The 15,665-nt window shown below is 35.7% G+C and overlaps 1 protein-coding gene across 2 annotated transcripts in view; it reads left to right on the plus strand.

Annotated features, from left to right (window-relative positions):
• Positions 1-15,665, plus strand: part of ttll5 (tubulin tyrosine ligase-like family, member 5) — a 144,169-nt gene that overhangs the window by 12,849 nt on the left and 115,655 nt on the right. For both annotated transcript variants that reach the window (XM_081394556.1, XM_081394557.1), the window contains exons 10-12: positions 3,933-4,034; positions 5,512-5,603; positions 6,371-6,478. In XM_081394556.1, the coding sequence (XP_081250682.1) occupies positions 3,933-4,034; positions 5,512-5,603; positions 6,371-6,478 (302 nt within the window). The remainder of the gene's footprint in view (positions 1-3,932; positions 4,035-5,511; positions 5,604-6,370; positions 6,479-15,665) is intronic.

Below are 15,665 nucleotides of genomic sequence, written 5' to 3' on the forward strand. Positions count from 1 at the left end.
AGTGTCAACATCTGATTGCCAACATCTGAGGCCTGAAATTTAACAAAAAAACAAAACGTTGTTGTTAAACCTGTCACACACTCGATCTCCTCAGTCCTTCTGTCTCTGACTGATTAGACTCTTTTATCAAGTAAAAGTCGTTCAGTATAATTGTACAAGCGTCCTCCTTCAGCTCGAGCTTCACGAGTCTTTCTGTGTCAAATCTGTCCTGATTTATCAAGGAAACGCAAGAATAACTTTGATATTGTTGTAATATTTCAGCTGGACTGAAGCAGCTTCACTTTACTTGATTATCATACATCATTTATTATCATAATCATGAGTATCAAATATGATCATCAGGCTTTTGAGGAAGGTTTATTTGTTCATCTCTCAATCATCATTATATTGCATTGCATTATAGATTTGATCATAAAACTAAGCATTTAAATATATTACTAAGACATTATTGGGAGATATTAATATTTAACTGTATTTTATGTAGGTATCTACTATACTGTTATAAAGATCTCATTGATTTGCATTAAAAGCATCAGAATTTCATCTTACTTTTTGTCCATATTAATATCAGCATTGCACATATCAAAATTGCATATTTTTGCTAAGTTTGGGCCTGTGAATAAAATGTAGCTGTTTTTTCCCTCCATATTCTCACTGATATCAGACTATACGAGCCATATAAGCCTGATGTGTCAATATGATACTTAGCAAAATAAACTGTTCCAGGTCAAAAACAGATTTTTCTGACTAGTATTTCATATTTTATGCTTAACACTGTTTTAAAGGTGTTGAAATCATGTTCATGTTTGCTGTTTGAAAACAGCAGCACAGATACTTAAAAAAAAAAAAATATATATATATATATATATAATAATAATATATAAGTCACATGGGCCTGTGGGATTATTCAATATGGAAAGAGAACCTCCAGAAGGAAGTTTGACTTTGATTTTAGCTGATTTTATTAATGGTTTCATAAAGATCGGATGTTGTTGATAAAGTCTGTTGTTCCAGACATATTTCCAGTGCTTCGAGTCTCAGTTTTTGCACTTTCGGGGGGGAATCCGCCTACAAAGCTGATGTTTTAAAACCCCCCAAAAGTTCTTCATTTACGACCGTAAGAGAGCACAAACACTAGATGGCAGCAGAGATGTGTCCAGGAAAGTTGGACCAGCTCATCTAGGCCTCAAACAAAGCTTTCCATTGTCTCATTGCTGGAAGGACATTGACAAAAGTTTTTTTTTTTTTTTTTTTTTATAGCTTTTTATGTATTTAAAGCACCAAGGAAATCTGACATTTGTTTAAAAAGCTTTTTTTTTTAGCACATTCTCAGGCTTATATAATTATCTTTTTAAATGATTTCTTCTACCTGAAAAGGCTCTTTTTATGATATTTTTACACAAGCCACAAATAGTAGTGTCAAAGTTTTGTGTGGAAAGTCTCCCGATCGCTCTGAATCCTGGACTGAGCGCCTGTGAAACGCATTCAGTCTAGATCTGCACACAGTCCTGCTTCTGGCACCGAGAGGAGAGCGTTTTCTCAGACATGCAAGTGAGAAGCTCAAACAAATCCTCAGATTTTTTGGATGGCGTGCGGAGTGAAGCCGTGTGAAGTGGATGAGCAGTGCATTGTGGGCCGCTGTGGTGTGTGTTTTCAGCAACCGCTGGCTCCACTTTTATCTCGGAGATCCCGAAGCTTTGAAGGCGTTCAGGTACTCTCGGTGTGCCAGGACATTCTTCCTCCACTCGCCCTCCAGCTTTAGGACAAATCACTGAAGATTACGCTAATAACACTTGTTCTGTTATGGGTTGTGATTATGCGGTATTCTCGCGATACCATTATGTGCAGTTTATATGGAGATTTCATCAAACATTGATAAAAGGCCACATTAGTGCGTCAACTAACAAAAAGCAATACATTTGTTACAGTATTTATTCATCTTTGTTAATTGTTCATTGTAAGTTCATGTCAGCTTAGGTCCATTTAAATAATATTAACAGTTTAAATAATGTATTAGTAATTGATGAAATTAACTTTAGCTTTAGGAGTATTTTTAGTTGTTAATGTTAACTAATGGAACCTTATTGTACATTATTATTATAAGTTTCAGTGATGACATGTTTTTGTAGGCCAACCTGTTGGTTTCTGCAACAAAAACCCAATAGAGTTGTTTCATTGGCTTTTGGATTATTGCAATAAATAAGCCTTGTGACCAACAAAAGTTTATGATTCATACTTGTTTTGATCATCATGATGATCTTCAGAAACGAACAGAACATTTATGGATTTTGAAGCCTAAATAAAATACAAAGTCGAAAAGCTAAACGAACTACACCATGGTCACAGGACTTCAACGTCACCACGTTTAAAGTCACGATTAAATCAAAATTGACAAATCTTTTTTTTTTTATGAAATATTGCAGTATTTAATATAGATGATTTATATGTACTCATTATTATTGTGTTAAATTCCTGTTCCTGGTAATCTTGACTCAGAATAAGTTCCTCTTGCAGCGTCTCTTCTCTTCTCTGATGACGAGGGCGGGGCTATAACCTGTCACTCACATGAGATCAGCCAATAGCAAACCACAACCAGCCAATCAATTGCCCACAGACACAATCAAGCCCCGCCCACATTTGCTCTTGTTCCAGAAGCATTTCACTCGGATATACGGGACAATAGAGAAGAAAAGACCAGCGCAACTTCTGTTTCATGCTGACTTTAACTTCAACAACTCTTTCAGCCTTTATTTAAAAAACATTTTCCCTGAAAGTTTGAGTTAGAATAGTTTGCAAGAGTGTGATTATAAACACAACGATGCTGTGAAAGCGACTAGTGAGTAGATGAGTTCATCTGTTCGTTTAATGTCTGACAACCTGTCATCCCATTTAGACACTTGTTAGAAAGTAAAAAAAAAAAAAACTTTAAAACCTTTAAAATATCACAAGGTGGCATTACTGATGTATTTATAGAATAAAACGTGAATAAAAATACCCTGAGCTTGTGTTTACCACAGACCTCATTTCAGGCATTTAACCAAAAACCCCATTGACTTCAGGACGATGGACCCGGAAGAGCTGAAACACAAGTCGTTTAGGAGTTTTGGCCTATGAAAATACATCATCTCTGTATTACTGTTGCTCATGTTCAGTGATTCGAGACATTCCTAAACTCATGTATGTTGTTGAGGAGAGTGTGCTGCTACTTTACTAACTGATCAGCGTATTTTTCCTGCGGCACCACCACCAAAATGTAGTAATCTAGTGCTATCTAGGTATTGATCTTGTACTTTTATAAGTATAAATGTGACCCTGGACCACAAAACCAGTCACATGGGTCAATTTTTTTTTTTTATTTGAGATGTATACATCACCTGAAAGCTGAATAAGCTGTATGGTTTGTTAGGATATGATAATATCCTGGAGAGATACAACTATTGAAAATCTGGAATCTGAGGTGCAAAAAAATCTAAACATTGAGAAAATGTCCTTTAAAGTTCTCCATTTATGATCGATCACTCACAAAAATAAATGTTTTATATATTTATGGTAGGAAATGTACAAAATATCTTCATGGAACATAATCTTTACTTAATATCCTAATGATTTTTTGCATAAAAGAAAAATCGATAATTTTGACCCATATAATGTATTGTTGGCTATTGCCACAAATAAACCCGTGCGACTCGTGACTGGTTTTGTGGTCCAGGGTCACATGTGGCTTATTGAGGAAATGTTTGATTGATTAAACCCCATCGTACAGTCATCATGACCATGTTGGTCCTAACGCTGGTGGACGATGATGGAGATATGCTAGTTTTAGTTTGATGACTGTTTGCTTTGGTACTTTACCTGTTTATTCTTTTCAACAGGTCCGTTAAATGTCATAATCGCTATAAAGCTCATGTTTTCCTCGGTTGTGTGTGTTGTAGGTTTGCCACGGTGAAGTATGACCACGCCACAGCAAACATCAAGAACCAGTTCATGCATCTGACCAACTACAGTGTCAACAAAAAGAGCAGCGACTACGTCAGGTGAGCTAGCAGAGAGCTTGCAGTGGCGTCGCGCCGCGTGGACACACAGATTTCCAGACTCCTGCTGTTAAGTGCAGTGTTTGTGTGCCAACAGTTCTGCTGGTATTTTAATGACACCGTTTGAACAGAAAAACAGAGGCTGTGCTGTATTATGTAGAGGTATTGTAAAGGGTGCTGACTCCTACTCCGGTCTATTTTACACAGTCAAGTAGACTGTACACAATAAAAGTTGTGATAAAATGTTCAATAACTGTTTTGCATTATAGCTCTTTTAAATTTAACTAAATCGAACATCCAGCAAAAATCTGTTTTTTCCCTCAATTAAACAGATCCTTTTCGTATTTCAGGGTTCTCAAGGAAATATTCTATTTGCTTCAACAAGTCAAAAAATAACTAAAAATAATTAATAATACACTAATTAATTAATACACTACTAGTCAAAAGTTTGAAATCGTTCATCAAGGCTGCAATTATTTGATCAAAAATACAGTAAAAAGTGAAATATCATTATTACAATTTAAACTAGCTGTTTTCTATGTGAATATCTAGTAAAGTGTAATTTATTCCTGTGATCAAAGCTGAATTTTCAGCATCATTACTCCAGTCTTCAGTGTCACATTATACTTCAGAAATCATTCTAATATGCTGTTAAAAAATAAAACATTAAAAAACCTTAATTAGACTCAACTTTTGGGCAGTAATGTAAAGAGAGTTACTAGTATTAATAAACTAGCCAAACTATCACTATCAGCCAATTAAACTATCAGCTCCTGAATATGAATTTTAAATGCAAAATTAAATGTACTGTAAGTAGAATTCAATGCTGGCTTGACAAAGCATCGTTTGAAAGTTTTTAATTTAAGTTTAAAAAGCATTTTAAAGTTTAAAGGATGAATAGAATTGAAATGTCACCTATATGGATGGGACAATATATTGAATTTCAAAATATTGCTAACAAATAAAAAAATGGATATATTGAAATGTGCAACATGTTTTCTGCCCATGCGATCATAAATCATCAAAACATATATTTTTTTGCAGTATTAATGGAAGATGTAAATCATTTTTGAAGAGAAAGTTTTTATTTTCAGTTAATATTTTTTATAATTATTTTTTAATTAATTGATCAGCAGATCATTATTGCGATCTTAGACACATCTGAGCGTGTTTAACCCTAGTGAACACCAAAATCAATATGAGAAAAGTCTTTCCATCTACATGTGCGTAAGGTTATGATACAATAATCCTTAATGCCTAATAGCAGCTACATGCCATAAAGCATCATGCGTGTACAGTAATGAGAACCGATCTAAGCTGTCAGAAATAATAGTTAAATAATCACTTAAACGGCTCAGGAATGTGACTTCAAATGCAAGCTAATCCTTGTGTTTGCTAATCATGTCAACATTGTTACGTTGTGCCCATTTCTCAGTACTGTTTTTGTAGAGCTGACAGTCAGGGTTTCTCTTCCTTTCAGCTGCGATGACCCTGAAGTAGAGGATTATGGGAACAAATGGAGCATGAGTGCAATGCTGAGGTATTTGAGACAAGAAGGCAAAGACACCACATGTGAGTAAATCTAAGATGCATGTTTAACACATCTGACACTCAGAAGCACTAATCCACAGTCGTTCATGTGGAGACTGACACGCTTGTTACTCCTGACAAACAGCGCTGGATTCATGACTGGCATTATGACTCACTTGGTGGATCTCATTTTTGAGATGATTCAGATTTGAAATTCTGTCACTGCACATTTTATTTTGTCAGATATTTTTTGAATGAAGCATTTTTGACAAATAAGTTTAATTTCATTTAACAACTCATTTGCTATTAAATTATTATATCATAAGTAAATATCCACCAATTTAGACAAAAAAAAAGCATAAAAATCCAGACAACTTGAACACTTAGTCCTCTGTTTGAATTCTACTTAGGGAACATGAAGATGGAAAGATTTTTCATTCTGAGAAACGTTTTTTTAAAATGTTGCATCCTCTCACAAAATTTTGCAAGCGAATGCAAAACTGGTGATGGAAATAATATGAGATGGGAGGAAAAATATTTTCATTCTTTCCAAAATAAAAGTGTTATGTTCCCCTGAGAGACATTGTGTTTGCTTTCTGAACGTTTTGCGTTCTCTCTTTTCTGGAACAATGCAAAAGTTTTGCTTTCCCTTGAGAAACGTTTCGTTTACTTGCAAAACTAGTGATGGAAAATAATATGAGATGGGAGGAAAAATGTTTTGATGCTTTTGTGAGTGGTCATGTTTGGCATGATGCAGAGAATATATAAATGTTTAAATAAGCTGATGCTTGCTTCTCTGTGTGTGTCAGTGCTCATGGGTCAGATCGAGGATCTGATCATTAAAGCTGTTCTGAGTGCTGAGATCCACATCGCCACAGCCTGCAAGATGTTCGTCCCTCATCGGTGCAACTGCTTCGGTAAGACGCCGCATATAATGGGACATTTTGGATAATCAATATTTTTTAAGTTACACCGTGTCCTAACTACACGCGACGAGTGTTTGTCCTAACCAGCCGTGACGGCAACACGCGACGATTCTATTTAAGAGATGGTTTCTATTTTTCTGCGACGTCACGCTGGAACAACAAACACAAAGTGTGGCGATGATAATCTCGCTGTTTATGTGCTTTATTTAATGTTAAATGCGTGTAATGTGACTTTGAATATCATTTAGTGCTCCAGCTTTGAAGCTGTAAAAGCAACAATGGATAATTCACCTCAGATCTTGAAATTAAACAAAAACGTTCAAACTGTGAACAAACAAGTGTATTCTTTGACAAAGATTGTTTTAGTAGCTTAGTAGCCTATGCATTTTTAATAATGTTTAAATGGTGTAATATTTGTGAATTTGGTTATGTAGCTACTAATCCATTTTCTTGCGAGTGCTTCAAGATTACTCTCTGGTGCTTAGACTCCGCCCACTCACTGTTCTGATTGACTGACTCCGCCCACACACTGTTCTGATTGACTGACTCCGCCCACATGCTGTTCTGATTGACTGACTCCGCCCACATACTGTTCTGATTGGCTGACTCCGCCCACACACTGTTCTGATTGGCTGACTCCGCCCACACACTGTTCTGATTGACTGACTCCGCCCACGCGCTGTTCTGATTGGCTGTGGGTTTTGATTGATTTTGACGCATCTCCAGGTCGCGTCGCGTCTAGTGTGGACAGACAAATTATTTGTCGCTGGAGTCTAATCGCATCGCGTCTGGTTAGGACACGGTGTTAAGGCATGCAGATAGCCAATACGATGGCTTATATTATACATCAATGTCGTTTTTCCTGTTTTTAAACAAAAAATCAGGCATAAAAACACTCAATATTGTGGTACTGGTTGGTACTTTTGAAACAAGGTTTCAAACCCCATAGATCAGCATTATTATTTTACTGTGTGCTCATTGTAAACCCCAGAGTAAAGGCAGGTTTGCAGTGAATAAAGTCTGTGCTGCGTCCCGTAACGATCTCTGCTGTGTGCTTGAGCAGAGGAACGCAGACTTTACTGTATGACGGACTGTTTATGGAGGTGAAAACACAACGATATTCGCTGCCAGAGCAAAGTGCAGTCCAAATGTTTCTCATTCTGAACGATTATGGGGTGGTAAATTAATACCTGCATGAGGTCAAACACATTATTCTCCAGAGTAATCACTGACACATTCAATTCATCACTTCTCTGATTCATGTTAATATTAATTAACATATTAGCAGGGTTATTAAACTAAAACTATAAAAAACATGGTTAATTACTATTAACCTGCAATAAAATAAAAATATCAGATTAGATGAAAAATCTGGTAACGTTACAGTAATGTCTCATTAGTTAACATTAGTTAAGGCCTTAACTAACAATGAGCAAGTCTTTAGCTACATGATTTTTTAATCCTTGTAAATGATAGTTAATAAAAAAAAATACTGTTCATTGTAAGTTCATGTCAGCTCAGGTCTATTAAATAATATTAACAGATACAACTTTTGATTTTAAGAATGTATTAATCAATTGCCCCTTGTGGGATCAATAAAGTTGATTGAATTGAATTGAATTAGTAAATGTCTCAAAAACACGCTTTGAAATTGCTGGTGTTTCTGACGTCACAAACTACCTTGTAACCAATCAGATCAACGTGTGATCGTCAACCAGTGGATCTCTGAGCTGAGTGAGTGAGTGGGTGGAGGCGGGGCTCATTTGCATATTCATAGAAGTGTGTATATTAAATGAGGCAAGGGTGTCGAGTTACATTCAAGATATTTTAAGGCCCGAATAATTTTTTTTAAACGTCATTTTGGTGATCAAAGATGAGTTTTAAGGGATAAAATCATTGATTACAGGGGAACATGTACCTTATTGAGTTTAAAAATGGTGTGGCTCTATAGTCCTCCTCATGTGCCAGATCACACTCCCAAAACTGAACACAAATGAGTGTCATGTAAAGTAACAAAGCAAGAAATTCACTTCTGTCAGAAGCCCTGGTTCCGTTCCTGGTTGTAGATCAGATTCTCTTATTTAAAAGGTTGAAGAAGCGGTGTCTTTTTCACTCTTTATGGCGTATCTTTATTCGTTCCAGTATTTCCAGAGTAGGCAGTACCTGTGAACTGTTGTAAATGCTAGGATCTGTGTAGATTTAACTTTATATCTTTCTGTTCGCTGCAGTGTTGTCATTCCTCTGTAACGTGTCTGTAGACATAATATTTCCTGGTTTAATCTCTGATAACAGTGCAGGTGTGTTGCTCCGCTATCGGACGATCACCTGCATGAAAAGGATATCTTTACCCAGTGTATGCCCTCATCTTTGGTGCATGATGGATACTGGAGGAGGGCAGGGGGTTCACTTCACTGTGTCACATGACTGAATATGAGCCGCCCATGCAGGTGCATCAGTGGAATGTGATGGAGACAGTGTAATATGAATAAAGTGGGCTGGTTAATATGGTAAAATAACTTTTTATGTCAGGGTCGTCCAGTCCTAATTAAACACACCAGCACCAGCTGATCTTCGGGATCTCTACAAACTTCCGGCCAGGAGTTTTGGAGCTAAACTCTATTGTTGGAGCTAAATTATTGTGAAGAGCGACTCACACAACCGTCTTATTGCTCTGGGACAGTCATGTCTCCCACAGATCCTTTTTAGCCGAAATGTGTGAACTTGCGCATAAGCATCAGTGACGTATGTTATTAAAAGTTTATGTGTCCTGCTACACCTAAACGTATTAATATTATGAATATGGTATATGGAAATAATGTTAGTGATGCACTGACACAAATTTCTTTACCAAAACACAGAAACTGAAATAAAAGTTTCAATTAGCTCTAAACTGAAGCTGAACATAATGCATATTTAATAATCAATAAAATATTGAAATGTATTTAATAATCAGCACTCAAATAAAAACGGTATTGTGTGTATGTATGTGTGTGTGTGTATATATATATATATATATATATATATATATATATATATATATATATATATATATATATATACATACAGTATATGGAATATATGAAATGAAAGTGCAAATTTGACAGTACTTATTGAATAATGTATAGTTATATCCTTGTTATCTTGTTGTAATATTCCATGACTTCTGAATTCCATGACTTTAAAGATGGCATTCCCTGAAAATTTCCTATAGTTTGTTGAACTAGAAAACTTTTTTGCAACAGCTGGTCATATTTCAAACATCACAGACAGTTTGGAGTCTACATCCCGTTATCTTGAGGATCATATTTTCATTATTGCAACATTCTTAATGCTTATGAGTAATCGTGTTCATCAGAGTGTTGCTTAAACATTATGCATCATTATCAAAGGAATTTATGAATCTCTTAGCACTCCAGATAGAAGCTGATACACAAGTGCATGCATGGTATGCACCTGTGAAGTGCACATTCTGCATCTCTTGTAAATAGGGGCTTCTGTGGGGGTTCCCTGTGAGGTGAGGGCATGTTTCCTTCTGTATTTATGTTTGCCTGATAAGCAGGAACTTCCAGAACTTCCATCTTCCAGTGAGGTTCACAGCATTCAGTCTTCTGCGATGCAATAGTGAATGAATTTCTTCATTAGTAGAACTGAATACAGTTACCAGTATTTTGCCCAGTACATGCATTACTGTAGCTCTTCATTACTTAAGATTGCTGCTACTTTGCTCTTTTCATTCCATATATTCAAGTTTCTTTCCATATATTCAGTGTTTCATTCCATATATTCAAGTTTCTTTCCATATATTCAGTTTCATTCCATATATTCAGAGTTCCGTTCCATATATTCAGTGTTTCATTCCATATATTCGGTGTTTCTTTCCATATATTCAGTGTTTCATTCCATATATTCAGTTTCGTTCCATAGGCTATATTCAGAGTTCCGTTCCATATATTCGGTGTTTCATTCCATATATTCAGAGTTCCGTTCCATATATTCGGTGTTTCATTCCATATATTCGGTGTTTATTTCCATATATTCGGTGTTTATTTCCATATATTCAGTGTTCCGTTCCATATATTCGGTGTTTCATCCCATATATTCAGTGTTTCATTCCATATATTCAGTTTCGTTCCATATATTCGGTGTTTCATTCCATATATTCGGTGTTTATTTCCATATATTCAGTGTTTCATTCCATATATTCTGTTTCATTCCATATATTCAGTGTTTCATTCCATATATTCAGAGTTCCGTTCCATATATTCAGTGTTTCATTCCATATATTCAGAGTCCCGTTCCATATATTCTGTTTCATTCCATATATTCAGTGTTTCATTCCATATATTCAGAGTCCCGTTCCATATATTCGGTGTTTCATTCCATATATTCAAGTTTCTTTCCATTCCATATGGCTATTTAATGTCAATCAGTGTTTGAACTGCCGAAAGATGTCAATAAAACAGCTTGTAAATAATGTCACTTTACGTTGAAGTTGATTCATTACAGTAAGTTGTTCTGTCTTTCAATATTCCTTCTGATGTTTACTTGTTTATTTGCAGCTGTAACTAGTAGTAAAGAAGAAAAGATGATAGGTTTACGTGCCGCTACAGCGATCTGTCCCCACACATTAAAGAGACTCAAAAACATTGGTTTTCATTTGAAAGCTGAGAAATGATTTCAAATCAAAAGTAATAAAACACAAAGATTTTTGCGATTATTGGATGGCAGGCGCAGTACAAATAATGTTTACTGAAGTTTAGTTCATGCATCAACTGAAAACAGAAACAAGAAATCGATAGTCAACCTAGCCCTAGCGTCCACACAGCTGACATGTTTATTGTTTTAGTTTATTCATGTTGTGTGCATGAAACTGACATAGATAAAACACACCATCACAGAAACGCTTATCATACGTCACACATGATTTCAGCGCTCCAAACTCTTTCAGCTGAAACTAATTTGGAAGGAATATTTTTGGTGGCTGAAATTTCGGCGCATCACTAAATATCTTTATATTTGCTTTATATATATCCTTTGTTCATCCTTTCCTCTTGTGTATGTATATGGCTGACTTCATCACACACACAATGAGAAATCTCCATGTCTTACAAAAAAATAAAGCAATAAAATAAGGTAGCAGAGTCAGGAAGTGATGCGGAGGATAATGAATGAGGCAGTCCTGAGAAAGGTCTTTAGCATTGGCTCCAGTAGAACAGCCCCATTGTTTTCCCAGTTTACATCTCATCTCGAGTCAATCTCGAGTCAATCTGGATCAGAGCCACACGGTCGATTCCCTCTTTTATATGGTCCGTATTGTCTGGATGTGAATTAGCGGCGGGTTTGTCTTTGTTCAGCTGCTGTCTAAATGAAGTCCTGTAACATGATGCTTCATGGGTCGCTCTTCACCTCTGACACGGAAAGCAGGAACAGTCCTTTACTAGTGAATAAATGAGCCTCTGTGTGTGTTGGGCCGTATTTGTATAATGCCCATTCACGTCTTTAAGTGCATTTCAGTGCTTCTTTATACAAGTGCACACTTTTTGTGGTCTGAGACAAATTTCATGAATTGTAAAAGATTTATTTGGTATTTCTTTGATCGTTTATTGTGACATGCTCAACGAAAGCTGAATAATTGGCCTCAGTTAACTTACTTAAAAAAAAATTGTAAACCCGTTGCCTTAAGATTATTAAGGAAATAAACTTAATGCTTAATTGAAAAAAATCAGTTATGTGAACTTGACAATTCCACATTACTTTTTTATTTTTATTTTTTTTATTAAGCATGAAGTTTATTTACTTAAAAGTTTTAAGGCAACGGGTTTCCTCAATTTTTTTTAAGTTAAGTCAGCTGATCACGTTTTACAGTGTGGTGAAAAAATAAAAACACAATTCTTTCTTAAATGATTCTGAACTGATTATTATGACGTTATGATGTTTGCTGCCAATTTCGCACAAAGAAACTGCGTTGTGAGAAACCCAGGCGCTTGCTTGATATTGCAACTCTTACAATGTGCGGAAGAATTTCAGTGTTGCTAATTTACAGTAAAGCCTGGTGTCTTAACTGTAAACAAAAGAAAGCCATTCAATGCTGATGCCATATTTTCCGGAAAAGGTCATATTTCATATATTTAACAGTTACGGAAATTTTTGGTATTGTGACAGCTAGTGTGTACTGCTAAAAAATTGGAGGACAAGATGCATTGTGATCCATCAAGGATCATTTTATAATTGATTTGATACCAAAACATTACCAACTTTAGCACAAAGACTTACAGTAAAGAACTGAATTTGCTGTGACGTTTTGCTTGAATTAGTTTGTGCCGCCCATCCTTCTCACCATTCTGTTTCTGTAATTAATGAACAGCTGATGAAGAGATGTTCATTTTTATTCTTGATTAGCCAAGCTGTTTTATTAAATGTGTGATGGAGAGTCAGTTTTGCTTCTCCATCCCTTAAAACTGTGTCCTTCTTGTTCTTTAGATCATGCATATTGTAATTGTTCATGTGGAGTTTTACTTTTTAATTTCCTGTTGTTAGAAGAGTGGTCCTAACCTCTTGGGAAATTTGCTAATTTCAACTAATTTAGGTCATAGCAGTTGTGCAAATGACAATATATATATATATATATATATATATATATATATATATATATATATATATATATATATATATATATATATATATATATATATATTTTTTTTTTTTTTTTTTTTTTTGCATGTATGTTGTATTTATAGATCTTTGTCTTAATTATCATTGAGGTAACTTGCTGAAATGTATAGAGAGACAAGAGTAAGTTTTACAGAAAATGGTTTGTTCCAATTAACTAAAGGTGGCAGAATTATGCATTAAGCGTGTTCAGAAGTGGGGTGGGGGAACAGAGAGTGTTTTGGAGCTTAATGCAAATGTTTTTAATACTGCTTGAGCATGAGAAACGTCAGTCTTCAACAGTTAGTGTAACCTTTGTTTTTATTTTTACTCTTATCCACTGTTTTTTGGACCTTTTGCACTTCCTTGCCTTTAAAGTATTAAACTTATTTTGGAACGACTTTTAAATGGATGCCTGGTGTGATTCTCCTTGCGCCCGTTTGGGTCTCTATCACAACATGTCATCAGTTTTGCCACATCATTTTAGAGTTTAGACAAACGTAATTTTAAAATAGAGCTGTAAGCTGCGGTTTCAGGGCCAAGCACACTCGTTTTACATGCTTTATAGGGCTGTATTTGTGTGGTCATGAGCCACAGGGCCGTGTTTTTAATAAAGACATTTTAGAAGAACGCAGGTCAGTCTACTCGTAATTGACTACAGTAGCAGCCAAATTCAAAGACCTGTCTCCGCTTACCCTGCTGGTCTCAGCTGGTTTAAGCTGGTCTCCCAGCCTGACCAAACTGGTGTTTAGCAGGGCGGTCAACAATAGAGCTTAGGCTGGTTACATTTTTTTTCTACTGGGTAGTTTATTATTTTCATGTACACTTACACTTAAACCTACAAATTAAATACAAAAATTATTATTATTATTTCACCAGGAATTCCTAATGAAGCATTTCTTTGCATCTGCCATTGTCTCACCGTTTTCCTTCCTGTTTATTTTTCAGTTTTCAACAGTTTGAAAATCAAAACTCCAATTACTGACTGTAGATTTGTAAGGCTTGGTCTGAAGATGATCTGAACCAATTTAGGTGAAGATTGGACAAACATTGGGCATTAAAAAACGAAAACTTGGCTTTACCCCCTGCATTACAGTAATGTCCAAGATATTTGACAAAGTAGGTATTAAAAGGCTTTGTTCCAAAACCTATTGAGTTGTTAGTAGCTGGCATTTTAAAGTGTGCTCACAACAGAAAGATGGACATCCTATGTTTTCTTTATGGATAAGGCAATCCTAATGCATTGCAACAAGCTTGGTCCATAAGTCACATGCACTGCTTTAATACTTTTATGGCATATTTTTTTTAATGTGGTCACATGTTAAAAGAGCCTCATGAATAGGCCTGTCACGATAACTACTTTTTGTTGTGCGATATATTGTCTCAGAAATAATTGCGATAAGCGATATTATTGTAATGTTAAGACCGTTTTATGTCACTGAAAAATATGAGCATAATATAACAGCATATTAATCCAAGTAAGCCTACACACAACAACCTTTTAAATTCTTTAATTATGTAAATTAAATACCCTATATATATATATATATACTTTTTTTTTTTATAAATAGTAAATAAACAGACTTGCAAATGCAAAAAAGTCACTTATGGGTATATATATCTGCTGCTAAAAGTATTTAAGTGTGCACCAGTGTCTGTGACGTTTATGTTTGCACTACAACAGTGGATTGTGGCTTTGAAATCGAGTGCATTTGGACCAAACTGCCTGTAGTTGTCAGGAAAACACTATAACGCCTCAAATGACGCCTATTTTCACCTGTCGATAACCTCTCTGTGTATGAAGGAACTGCCCGAGCCCCGCTCTCGCCTCCGACACGGAGAACAGACAAGATGACTGCACGATCAGCAAAATATTGATGACATTTATTAAATCGCCATAATGGGCGATATATTGTGTCACCAAAAATGATAGAGGTCTTGTACATATATTGTGCGATAAGTCGATATATGGATTATTGCGACAGGCCTACTCATGAAGATCCTTCACATTTCTCTTTTTGTGAATAAAAGCAGCAGCAGCAACAACAGTTTGCATATTTTTGGGTGAATAATATATTATATAATATATATAATAATATATATATTTGGAGTACTGCTAAATGTCTCCCAGTTTCCATGGCTGAAGTAATATGCAGGTCTCTGCAGTGCTGTAATCGTGTGTAAATTTGTCTCTTACTTAAGCTTAGAAGTCAAGTTATATTTCATCAGTGAGTTAATGCAAGCCACTCCACCCTCTATTATATTGTTTATGAAAAGACACCCAAAACCAGCAGGAATACGATTCATTTCTGCAGTGATGCAACATTGTCAAGTGCCACAGCAGACGCAGGAGACACCCAGTGAGATGATACGTTACGCTCTTGTTATTGTTGTTGTGTGGTTAGTTTGGTTTGGGCTTGTTGTTTCGATTCCAGAGCCCAACGTCTCATAATAACGCTCTGCTTTGATCTTCCCTAGTTGGTGCTTATTTATTCTCCTCACTGTGAATATTTTGTGGTGATGTTAATGG

The sequence above is a fragment of the Scardinius erythrophthalmus genome (genome assembly GCF_964197995.2).
Source record: "Scardinius erythrophthalmus genome assembly, chromosome: 19".
NCBI lineage: Eukaryota > Metazoa > Chordata > Actinopteri > Cypriniformes > Leuciscidae > Scardinius > Scardinius erythrophthalmus.